General features: G+C 29.5%; 1 protein-coding gene across 2 annotated transcripts in view; it reads left to right on the top strand.

Moving 5' to 3' along the window:
* Positions 1 to 13557, top strand: part of LOC126739166 (dual oxidase maturation factor 2) — a 47376-nt gene that overhangs the window by 32067 nt on the left and 1752 nt on the right. For both annotated transcript variants that reach the window (XM_050444726.1, XM_050444725.1), the window contains exons 2-4: positions 8824 to 8998; positions 12797 to 12989; positions 13046 to 13262. In XM_050444726.1, the coding sequence (XP_050300683.1) occupies positions 8834 to 8998; positions 12797 to 12989; positions 13046 to 13262 (575 nt within the window). In that variant the 5' untranslated portion in view covers positions 8824 to 8833. The remainder of the gene's footprint in view (positions 1 to 8823; positions 8999 to 12796; positions 12990 to 13045; positions 13263 to 13557) is intronic.

Below are 13557 nucleotides of genomic sequence, written 5' to 3'. Positions count from 1 at the left end.
GTGAATATGCTTTTCTAGAATTTTAGAAACTACTGATAAAATACTTATAGGCCTTATGTCTTTTAGTTCTTTCGGATTAGAGATTTTTGAAATAGGTCTTATAAGTGCTTTTTTCCAGATATCAGATATACATTTGTAAGAATGCAAGTATTTAAAATGTTTAGAAGTGGTTTTTTACAAAAAGGTAGGCAAAGCTTGATATCATTTATACAAAGTCCGTCAGCTCCTATAGCATTTGATTTTATGGTCTTAATTATACTGTTAACCCTTTCTTCATCAAGAAGACTTAAATTTAATTCTTGAATACTATTATTCCATTTATTTTATTGTAAAAATTTAATTTGGTTTGTGATATATTATTGTTAATTTGGTTAACGCATTGAGAAAAATAATTATTTAGGGCTTCTGGATTACTAAAATTACAAGGCAGATCGGTATTCTTTGATTTAGTTAGATGTAGTTTATTAGCATTTATCCAAAAATCACGATTTTTTTTGTAGAAAGTGTGTTAAAATATGATATTTTTTCCCGCTGAATAGCATGTTTTGTATAGTTTCGCAATTGCCTATAATAGTTTAAATTGAGGTGTTGTTTGTTGAGTAATTATTATTATTATTATTTACTGTTGTCGTTATTATTGCTAAAATTGTGTTATTATCTTCAAATATGCCTGGTGGTCATTATAGTCATAGAGAGAAGTTTGACATGCTGTCATGCTACATTGTGCTACAAAAATACTGTAAATACAGCAGCAATGTATCTTAATAAATTTCCAGATAGAAACCAACCATGTAAATCCATTTTCTTAGAGTTGGCTCGAAATTTAAAAGAATATGGTTTGTTTAAAAAGCCTGTTTTATCTCGAAAAAAGGAATCTCTTGAAGAAACTCAAAATAATGTTTTACAAGCAGTTATTGAAAACCCCGAGATATTAACCAGGCAAATTAAAAAAAAATGTAGGAGTGGCCAAATCTACAGCTCAGTTTATTATACGTAAAAACAGATATCACCCCTACAAGTTTAGAATTTGCCAAGGACTTAAACCTGGGGATTTCGAACGACGTCGGCATTTTTGTGAGTGGTATACACGTGCCTGTGAAGAGGATTTTAATTATCAAAAATAATATGGTCCGACGAAAGTATGGTCACTAATAATTTATATATGGTTACTAATAATTTATATATTTATATATTTATTTAAATATTAGGATCGATTTATCACAGATTTACTGGGATAATATTTATTATCTTGAGGACATAAATAAAAAAGTTCAATATTTAAAACAAAATATTAATTATTTATTTAATATTCATGCACCCTACAGAACTATAAGAGTCAGTAAAAAGCCAGCTCCCTGGTTGACAGACACCTTAAGACTTATTTTAAAGGAACGTGATAAGGCTTTGACTAAATACAAAAATCACAAGTGTTTAGAAAATTGGAGATATTACACGTAGTGTCGTAATTTTGCGTTGGCATCAATAAGACGAGAAAAAGCTGCATATCTTGCAAGCTTGGAGAGTGACAAAACTGGTAAAAAACTTTGGAAAGGTCTAGAAACTTTAAATATTAAAACAACCAAGAATATTAACGAGCTGCCGTTTAATATATCTGATCCAAATCAAATAAATGATTTTTTTGTAAGTGTTTTTAATAAATCTGATAAATGTGTAAACAAAATTAACTTCTACTCCAGTAATAAACTTACCGAGGATAATTTTCATTTTTCTTTAGTAGACCAAAGTACTGTCGAAAAAACTATAAAAAATATTAGGTCCAATGCCTCTGGTGTGGATAACATAACTCGACGTATGTTACACTTATGTCTCCCTGATATACTGGATCATGTCACTCATATTATAAATTGTTGTTTGGAGGTAGGATATTTTCCTACGGCCTGGCGTGAATCAGTGGTATGTCCGATTCCCAAATCCTCCAGTCCTGAAAGTATTCAAGATTTGCGTCCTATAAGTTGCGGACGCTTAAAATGCTTCCCGTAATCTCCAAAGTTCTCGAAAGAATAGTCTATATGCAGCTGTCATCATTTTTAATGTCAAATAATATCCTCCCTTCAATCTGGTTTTAGGAAACATCATAGTACAGCTAGTTCACTTCTAAACGTCACCGATAATATCATGCGAGCTCTTGACAAAAAGATTTCAGCCATTATGATAGCCCTTGATTTCTCGAAAGCATTTGATGTCATCGATCATGATTTGCTTGTAGCGAAACTGAAATATTATGGCTGTAGTGAGGTTGTTTTGTCCTTTTTTAAAACTTACTTATGACGTAGAACCCAGAAAGTGAGGGTGAATAATGAATATTCTGCTTCGAAAAACATTATTTCTGGTGTCCCACAAGGGTCGAACCTAGGCCCATTATTATTTCTTATATATACTTCAGATTTACCCGGTCTAGTTGAAGATTCTGAAATACATCAGTATGCTGATGATACTCAATACATACATTATTTTGACTCTGCTAATTTTGATAACGTGGCTGATACTATTAACGCTGATCTGAACGTAATAAATCAATTTTCAAAAGAGCATAACCTTGTCATTAATCCTAATAAAACAAAAATGGTCTTGTTTTCAAACCGAGGATCACATAAAAATATAATGAAAACTGTTCACATTCAATTGGATAACGAAACTATTTTGTTCTCTGATACTGTGAAGGTTCTGGGACTTACAATAGATAATTTTTTAAGGTTTAAGGAACATGTTAATACTTTTCTGCAGAGGTGTTATTTACGCATGCGTATGCTTTATAGCAATAAACACATTTTAAATTTTAAAACTAGGAAAAAACTTGTAGTGGCTCTTGTTTTATCTATTCTAAATTATTGCCTTATAGTTTATTATCCTTGCTTAGACCAAATAAATCGTTACCGCCTGCAACGCGTGCAGAATACTTGCTGTAGATTTATTTTTAACCTCGGAAAGTTTGATCATGTATCAGACTCTATACTTCAGTTGAGGTGGTTAACGCTACCTTACCTATTCAAATTCTTCACTTCTACTTTCCTTTATCGATTATATGTTAGTCAAAGACCTGAATATCTTTTGGAAAAGTTAATACCAAGAAACCATGTTCACACTTGAAATATTAGATACAATATCTTGACCATGCCGCACCATTCCACAGCTCTATTCGAGCGATCTTTTACTTATAATGCCGTTAAGTTCTTTAATACTTATAAACCAATATTTAATACTTTGTTAAATGTGTATAGGAAATATTATAAACTTTTGTTTTTAAATCAATCCAAAATATAGTCTAGTATTCTAGAAGATAAATACTTTATATATACTTGTTTTTTTTTCTCGTTTTCTCCATTTAAACTGTGAATGTTAGGAAGGTTAAGAGTTAAAGAGTAGCTTTAAGCTAATCTTCGCCTTCTTGGCAATGTAGTATTAAGTAATATTGTAAGATTAATATTGCTTTTTTTTAATAAAGACATATTATTATTATTATTATTATTATTATAATGGTATCTTTAACCGTCGCAATAGTCATTACTGGGTCCAACAAAATCCGCGTGTTAAGAAAATATCTAGACATCAACAACGTTTTGGGTTTAATATGTGGTGTGGAATTTTAGGAACCAAAATACTAGGTCCATTTATTTACCATTATTCATTAACAGCAGAACGATATCTTAATTTATTGCAAAATGATTTAGAAGACTGCTTAGATAATTTACCACTGGTACAAGTCAATAGCTGTTGGTTTCAACAAGACGGGGCTCCTGCACATAATTCTGGGTAAGTTCGACAGTACCTTTCGCAGCGTTTTCCTGAAAAGTGGATTGGAACCTCCAGTGAAGTGTCTTGGCCAGCGCGATCCCAGGACTTAACCCCTTTGGACTTCTTCCTTTGGGGATTTATTAAAAACCGAGTCTATCAACATTCTTTTGGAAATGAGCAGGAGTTACGAGAATGTGTGACGGCCGATTTTCAAAGTATTACGCCAGAGATATTGCGTGATGTTTTAACTGCTACTGTAAGAAGATCATACTTATGTCTAGAAAATAACGGAAACCTGTTTTAAATTAAATTTATAAAATGCGTTAATTTATTTGCTTTTTTCGTTATTTTTAAAATGTATTCATTATTTGTTGCATATCGTTAGAAAAATCATAAAACATTTGTCTATTACTGGTTACATTTTTTTATTTATAAGTAGTACAATGTACAATGCAAATCAATGCTTCATTTAGCTTCATTACTCTCTAAATAGATATTAAGAAAAATGTGACAGATCGGTAACAGGTATTTACATACGTCAAAGCATTTGTTTCCAAAGCTTACTTAAAAAGTATGCTAAAAAAATAGAAAATTTGCATTTTTCCTTTCAACTAACAAAAAAAATGTGACATGTGATACATCGTTGAATTTGTAATAAAAAATGGAATCAGATACAGGGTGTACTTTCTTTTCGCGCCATATAAAAAAATAAAGTTGATGGTGGTTTCTCGAAAACGAAACGTCGGATATAAAATTTAAAAGCGCCATCACGTCCTACATCAAAAGTGTCAATAGTTTTTTGATATCTTTTAAAATAAAGCCAGGAAAAAATAAAATCGATATTGGCAAATTTCCGTTTTTTCCAAATATCTCAGCAGGCCATGAAAATTTTTGAAGTTTCTCAACGGTATGTAAATACGCTTCAAAGTGCATAACTTTTTCCTAATTGAACCGAAGCTGTATCTCCAACAGGTACCGAGATCCCCATGCTTAGGATCCTTATCTTGGACACCCTGTATAACGATATTGAGTTGAGTGATCCATTGGAAATTTCAAACGTTTTGCATAGGTGTTTACTCAAAGTTTGCAAGATATTTCTTATGAAAAGTCGGTGTACTCCAGGTTCCTGTTACTGATTTCTTTAATGGGTTGAGTGAGTTAAAACCGAGTCTTGGTCCTGAGTCAGATGTCCTCGCTGTGGTTTTCTAGCAATCATATAAAATTGTGAATTGTAAAAAAGTGTATATTTTAGATCTTTCAGGCATTTCTTTAAAAGATTCTGTTTCTCAAGCATTTAAAAAAAATATATTTCTTTTAAGTTTTTTTGTGTCTCTAAAATTTAGATATTATTTTTTATGCATTAGATTATTTTATTTTTTTATATATCAGTACTCTTGATAAAAAAATAGAGAGAAAGAAATGTGTTACCTTAAATTCAGCAGTCAGGCGTTTATTCAATAAAAAGCGAAATAAGAAACATAAAAAAATTTGAAAAAAAAATTATTCTTCTCTATAATTTTTCTATCTATATATAAAAAAAAAAATATACTCGTATCTGGTCTTTCATAGTAATTTTATGTATTTTTGTTTATCTTGTAAGCAGTAGGTTTCGTAAATTATATAATAAAATTTAGTATTTTTATCGGCGATCTTCTTAAATTAAAATTTTAAAACAAATAAGCCATTTTTATTATATGTTTTATTGGTCATAAAATATAACACCTATACATGTAAGCTACTATTTTAAAGTAAACATGTTAATATGAAAGGCAAATAGTAAAAAGTTTACGAGTTTTTTTATATTTAAAACGGGTAATCTTAAAAGATTAATTTATCCAGTAATTATAGCGGATTATTGTTTTAAACGTGAAAAGAAACTGGTTTTTGACAATTTAATGGATTTCTGAATCTATTAGCAACCAAAATTGTATGTTGAAGCTGTAGGAGTTTGAATATTAAATTGACTATTTTTAAACAGTTTTCGAATTTAGATCTTTTATACAGAGTGAGTTTTTTTGAGAGAAAATTTCCATTAAAGACAATATATATCTTTAGATCAAGTGTAAAAATATCAAGATCAAGTGTAATATATGTAATTTTATACATAAATTATTCTTATTTTAGGATTTTTTTTTAAATTTAATAAATCAGTTTTTATAAACTAAATTTTAAAAAACTAAAAAGTTTTCAAATATTAATCTTGCAACTGCATTTCTTTGCCTATTTAAACATTTTTATATCGTTTAATATCTGAAATGCACGAACTAAATTAATTAAAAAACAACTTAATTTCTGTACAAGACAATAATAATCCATAGCCAAAGAGTACTAAAATATCACAATATAAACAAAGAAACTTCTCATAAACAATGAAGCATCCCAAATCATTAATTATATTCAATTAAACAATTTTAATTATTATGTTGTTATCTTCGCATACTCACGGTGTTTTGCTTATTAAATTTTTTTGTAACATTAACCACGCTATTTGGCAACCCATAAATTATCTACTGAAAACAATGACATTTGACTCTAGGCCAAAAATGGTCTTTTCGTGAAAATTTCGAAACAATACCATGATTGACACTTGAATTAAAAGTCAAATTTAATAACTGATATCGAGATGTTCATCTTGAGGTAGAATTTTATGGCCTGAGGTAATGATTATTACGTGGATTATACAACAACAACCTTAAGTCTTGAAAGGTAAATAAGACGATATTATAAAAATTAAAGAATCCAACTAAAAAATAAGATGAACCTATAGAAATTTATTTGAATTAATTGTCAAGCTGTCTGTCTCCAATAAGAAAATTGAAAATGGTAATTATATTATAGCGAGGTTCTTTCAATATATCATAGAAATATCAAGAAATTTAGGTTTTGTAAATTGAAGAAATCACTTTGAAATTTACTTGAAAAAAAATCTGCAACGTACCGCGCATTTTTTTTTAATGTTTGAGGCGAAAAATATGATTGGATCGGATCAATCTTCGGATATAGGTCGATCTTATCTGTAAGTTTAAGAAGAATTACAATAAGTTACATTATCATCATGTATCATGATGTCTTGATATATAGCTAGATATTTCCTCTTTTGAAAATGCGCGTAAACTTGACTACAGAGAATCGATGAATATGTTTGTAAACAAAACATCCCTCTTGCCTATGTGCAAATGTTGAACTCAAACAAACCTGTTGTTTACAAGTTCCAGCGTTTCAATGTTCTAAGATAACAAAGAAAAATGTATTCAAAAATTTGATATTTTTAAATTTTAGAAAGGCTTTCAAGAAGATAAATATAAATCTTAAACTGAGAAAATTATAAGAATATCAAATTACAATTATTGTATTAGGTCTTATGCCTTTTCTACTGCATATTAGTAAAATCATGTAGTAGGGAAACTGATAAAAGTAATTGTATTATAGCGAGTTTCTTTTGGAAAGCGGGTTTCTTTTTAGAAAGGTAATACTTTATTCTTTGAAGCATAGTTCACCCTGTATAGTACCTATATGCGTTATTTTAAAACTGAAAACTAAGGCACCAATATATCATAAAGAAATTTGGACTTGCTTTCAGAGCTAATGATCTTAAAAGTCCATCTTATCTGTAAGTTTAATAAGAATTGGTAAGAATTTCCCAGAAACGTATTCCCATCTTTGTATTCAAAGTAGTTTTAGTGCTTGTTTAAGGATAATCTATAGGCAAAGATAGACAAAAAGGGGTACATTCAAAAAAAATATTTTTTTTTCATTTCAGAAGAACATTTGAAACGACAAAATAGAAATCTTTTACTAATTCAATGGTGTACGTAGTAGGAAAGTATATAAATAAAATAAAAGAATACTTACGGTTGAAATAATATATATAGATTGACTATATATGGGATTGATTGAAATGCTAATGAACAACCAAATAATGACAATAAAATTTAAAAAGTTATTTATATAGGTCAATAATCACAGATTGCTTGCAATTAGAATTGCTAATAATATCTGTCAACACTTATTTGACTTATAAGTCAAATAAGTGTTGCAGTTCTCGATTTCTCAAAGGCCTTCGATACACTTGATGATAAAATCTTACTCGCTAAACTGAAGTATTACGATTTTAATTCTTTTTCGATTGAAAGTAACTGCACATCCAATGGTCTGGATAAGGAGCTCAGACCCAAGCATACGCGGATGATACTCAAAAAAAATTTTTTTTTTAATTAAAAGAAGGCTGATAAAGTTGATGCTGAATTTTGAAATAATAAAAGAACTGTCTGCTAAACACAATTAAAATTTAAATCCAAAAAAAAATTATATAAAAGATAACTTACAATTTATTGTTAAAAGTCTTATATCAGAATATTTTCAGAATATTTAGAAATTAATTGGTGTAGTATTCTATTTCTGGGGGAATGGCATTTTCCTTTTTCCACAATCATCTCTTGATCGCATTTCGATTTTTTTTGTGTAAATGGGGTGAATATGAATTAATGGACGTGTAAATTAAAACATTCATACAAAATGTGATAAGTTAAAATGATAGTATATAAATATATAAACTTCCATTTAAAAAAGGTAGATCAACAAATATAAATAGGCAAGAAGAAAAAAAATTAAAATATTTACCTATAAGAAGTTTTAATTATTCCAAATAAGTTCTAAAGATGATTTTCTTATAAAATATTTTTGTTTATAATATCTTATGTCATGGAGCTTAATTGGTATTTAAGTTAACATAAACGCAACAATGTAAACTAAATCCGACATATATATGCATGTATACCGTCACAAGTATTTTAAATATCAAAAAGTACATTTGAAATGCTCTATTTAATTTGCGGAGCGATTACGGAGGCGATTTTTTGCTTTCGCTTATTTAACGTACATATAAATTGTTATATCAAGATTCGTAACGGTTATCAGTGGAATTATGCAAAAGTATTATTTATATCCGTCGTTAATTTCGCAGATTTTTCATTAGCATATAAAGTACAACGTGCATTATGCAATACGCGACCTCTCTTAACGCAATTGTATAATAATGTGATTATAATAATATTTTTCTTTGTTTTTAAGGAATTTGGACATGAAGGGCTGGTTCGATGCATTTAGAAACGATGGAGGACCCACCCTGTACAATTTTAGTAATAGAACTGCCGTCACTGGTGACGTGCCGGTGATCACTTTTTTGGTGATATTTGCCACCCTGTATGTGGCTTTTTTGATTATATTTCCTGGGATACGCAAAGAAGTAAGTTGTATAATATGTAATTAATTAAATAGTTATTAAAATTATTCCATTATATTGGTCCGACAAAGGAAGGTGAGCGTGCGAAATAAGAGTCTAAGTCACAAGTTAAAAAGAATCCTGTGTTAACTATAGTCCAGCCAAAATTAAATGAAAATAGCTGTTATAGGTACGTATTTTTGCATTTCCACTCTAAACAGCAAGTGGGAATCGTTAAAGCATTGTCGTTCTCTCTTTAGTTTAAATTTTTGTATATTCTTATGAGCATTGCTCGCCTTTTACAGTACTCGGACATTCTCGATGTCTTAAATTAATAAACAAGATTTACAGATGACACAAATAAACTGATCCTAAGTATATCGTTTATATATTTAAAAAAATATAAGCCTAGAAATTCCCTTTTTATAGTTTTTCAGCCCGAAAATTTTAGTTCCCTGAAATAATCGCAAACATCTTTCTTTTAGATCTGGAGTTTGCAGAAACGGGTTTCCAAAATTAATTTTAAAAACAATTATTTTTGTTTTACTTATATGCAATAATTTGTACAAAAAAAAGGTTATATTTAAACATATTTAAAATTTAAAAAAATGATCTTTCACCAACACATTATCTTATGAGAATTAATATAATAATTAAAGCTCAATTTAAATCTAATACTAGTAGTACTTTTCATAATTTTAAATATTCGCCGGAATGCGTCATAAGGTAACATTTAAAATACTACAATAAATTAATTATCTTAGCGCTTTAAATAAGAAAATGTGTTTCATGCATCTAGTTCGGATTTTCATCTGACCAATATCTAATTATGTTGTTTTGCTATGTCATTCAACATAAATGTCATGTGATCTATAATATCTGTAATATAAATAAAATTGTACGACAGGAGTAGGTAGTGGCATATGGGTAATATTTTTTTCTTGTTTCCACTAGCCTCTAAATCTAAATTTATAACATAACACGCTTCAATAGAGATATTAGATGCTCTAGTAGGATAACAATGCCTCATCATCGGACTGCTACGTTTCAGCGCTCATTTTGTTGTAATACTATAAAGCTATACAACTTATTGCCTATTGAATTAACAATACTTATATATGAATATGTATTTTCTTTGTAGTTTTTTTTTTTGCTTTTTGTTACTATTTAGTTTGAGTCAGCCGAAAAAGTGGGGTTCGGCAGAGTAGCTGCCTTTAACTACACTGCGCCTTCCTTATTTTATCGTAATTGAGTACTTTGATAAGTTACTATTAAATTTTTACAATACATGGTATCGGTACAATCCGCATATAGCTTTTATGATGTATTAAAGAAGGAAAAACTTATTATATTAATATCCATGTTAACAGCTGATTTTGGAAGTTTTTGAATGCATTACATTTTATTTAATTTTTGAATGTGCAGCAGCCCCCATTTAACTAACCTCGATAGAATTTCCCAAAGATTTAAAATACCATTTATATAATGAAATTATTATACCAGCATGTATTTACGAAATTTAAAACAATTATCATATTTTTGATGCATAAATTGTGAAAATATTCATACAATTATTTATACCATCATTTAATAGTGAATCCCAATAATATACAAAAGAAACATTTATGATTTATGACAGTACTATTTCTAGCAGAACTGATTAATCTACATAGCCCAAATTACTTACTAGATCAACCGTAACGATAAAATTAGTTATAAATTTATTTAATAAATACCCCATGACGCAAAAAACAAGCAACAAACCTTTAATCTTAATAAACATCAAGATTTAATTTAAGATAAAAACATTTTTTCCATCTTAATTATTTGAAATTGTGGTACATTAATGGTCTGAAAAATCGGTTTCAATTTGTATTTCTTTAGAAACCTAATAAATTAATTCACAATAAGGAGAATAGTAGTAGGTATAAAGTGATATATCTGCCATATGTTGCACGTTTTGTTATGCGGATTATGAAAGTTATATAAATAATTAATTGTTTACTGAATTGCGTATAATGATTGACTGTTTGTTTTAAGTTAGAACGATATATTTACGTATAATTATACAATTTAATAAGTTTTAAATGTGTAAGTTGTTTATTTTTTATATCGGAATGCATTTAACTACAATGATGTAAGGCACCTCAGAAATGTTCAATCGTGTTTAAAAAAATACATTATCATGGCCATTTAAGTATAGTTATGTTTTTCTCAGGAGAAACTAAACTCGACTTTAATCTTGATTAATCTTAACTAAAGCAATATGAGAAGTATCTTCTTATCTCATCTCAAGATAACAAATGATTAGAGATGTTGAAAAAGTAACTATTCGTTACAGGAGTACTCGTTACTCATTGATACCCAAAGTAACGAATACCGAATTCAAAAACATATGATTACTTTGATTACTACCTAATACCTATACTCTATACTATTTATACATCAGCATCAACCGCAGACCACCATACGTATGTATGCACGTTTTAAAGTTTTTTCATCAGAACATAATTTCAATTTGCCCAAAGAACACTTGGAAACAGAAGTAGCTCGGATGACAGGTGCAGAACGCCGGGATTTACCACGTGAAACTGAGCATCTACTAGAAAAAGCAGATTCCGAAACGGAACAACAGAAAACTTTAATTTGGGCAGATTTTGATAAAATTACAACTGCGCGAAAAGAAATTGATGCAAAAACAGCAGCTATTTTAGAATGTCACTCTTATATAGCTGAGGATCTTTTGAACAGAAAAGAAAATCCATTAGACTGGTGGAAAGCTAGAACGGCAATATATCCTCATCTTTGTAAATTAGCAAAAAAATACTTATGCATAGTAGCAACATCAGTCCCATCTGAAAGGACATTTTCCACCGCAGGACAGATATTGTCAGAAAGGAGAAACAGGCTAAAAGGTGAAAATGTAGAAATGATCATTTTTTTACATAATAACCAACAATTATAAGTTGTATTTTTCGAAATGTTACGTTTTGTTGTTTTTTTTTATAATAATAAATATTTTTTAAAACAATATATTTTAATTAATAGGTAAATACCAAATCAGCATTTTTATTTTTAATTAAATTTTAATTTTTTTATATTTATTATTAATTTTTGTGCATGATTATTGTCAATCGATACCGATAGCGGTATTTTACATGCAAATACCAATAAAAGTAACACAATCAGTATAGTGATCATAATAATCAAAGTAACGAATACTTTAAATGATTACTTAGTAGTCGAGTAACGATTAGTAACGAGTAATCAAAAGTAACGAACATCAACATCTCTACAAATGATACATTCTCGCTCATCAGTTTTACTGTTCTGCTTCAGTTATAACTCTTTTTAAATTTAGACTCATTCATTTTTGCTGAAGCCAGTGGTTATCATGAATAACGTATAGTATTTTATTGTAGAGGATGATTCATTAACACTTTTTGTTGATCTAGTTAAATTGATCAAAGTATTCTTCCAGGAGATATCGAAAGGTCTAAGAAAAATCATGAGAGATGTCTGTCTTAACCTTGTGGATTTTGCGATAGTTTTATTTTGCTTTAAACGATCTATATAAGATTTCAATATACACGTACGTTTCTTTCGTGCTGAAATACCCGTGCATAAATAGGCAACAGAAATTCATAGGCAAAAACTGTCAAATTAAAGAGGCTTGTCACAGCCATTAAGTTTTTTTAACTTAACTCTCTTTCATTAATGTCCGCATTCAAAACCTTTATTTGTCGGACGTGTATTTGTAAATAAGTGCGTTTACAATTTTCAGGCTGTTTTTTAAGATAAAAACTTTTTATTTATTTTCAGAGATTCACCACATTCTGCGCTGTAACCCTTTCACTTTTAGTAGGAGCGACAATAATGGTATCACTCTTCGGTTCGTGCTGGCACATTGCCGAAGCCCCAGTAGTAACTACTTATAGGGCATTTTCAAACGAGAAGATAACTGCATCCCTTGGGGCATATGTTGGGTTGAAACACGTTAATATCACTTTACAAGGTGAAATAAAACATAAAATAGCTATTGAACAAAACAAAAACATTCATTCATTTCAGCAATCTCCTCTGCAAACTTATCAGTTGACATTGACTACAATGAACGATTTGAGTGGATCGATGCTTACCAAATGAGTGAAAGCTTTCGAAATGCTTTAAAACGTGGACTTCCGTTTCCTATTTTGACTGTAGCGGAGTATTTTTCGGTTGGTCAGGATGGACTTGGATGGGGAGGCCAGTATCGGGCAGCAGGGTATTATGCTTTCATCATGTTGTGGTAAGGATAATTTTACTTCTCATTATTGCTTTTAACTTCATTATGAACGAAAAAATTACAGACGATATGCCCCCTATACTCAACATCTTATCATGTTTATACTCGGAACAGGTCCGTTCCAAATATGAACATGACATTTTTGTATGATCTCTTTTTCTGGGTTAACTGTCTAGATTTTTTTTTAGTACTGTCTGATCCAAAGTTAATAGGTTTGGCAATTCTGTCTATTATTACGATTAAAAAATATTTTTTATCGTAAAAAGATTTTAACCATCGATTCCAAATATTAGACTCT

Source organism: Anthonomus grandis, chromosome 8 (genome assembly GCF_022605725.1).
Source record: "Anthonomus grandis grandis chromosome 8, icAntGran1.3, whole genome shotgun sequence".
Classification (NCBI taxonomy): Eukaryota; Metazoa; Arthropoda; class Insecta; order Coleoptera; family Curculionidae; genus Anthonomus; species Anthonomus grandis.
The sequence above is the reverse complement of the archived record's forward strand: the minus strand, read 5'-3'. Positions and strand labels throughout refer to the sequence as shown.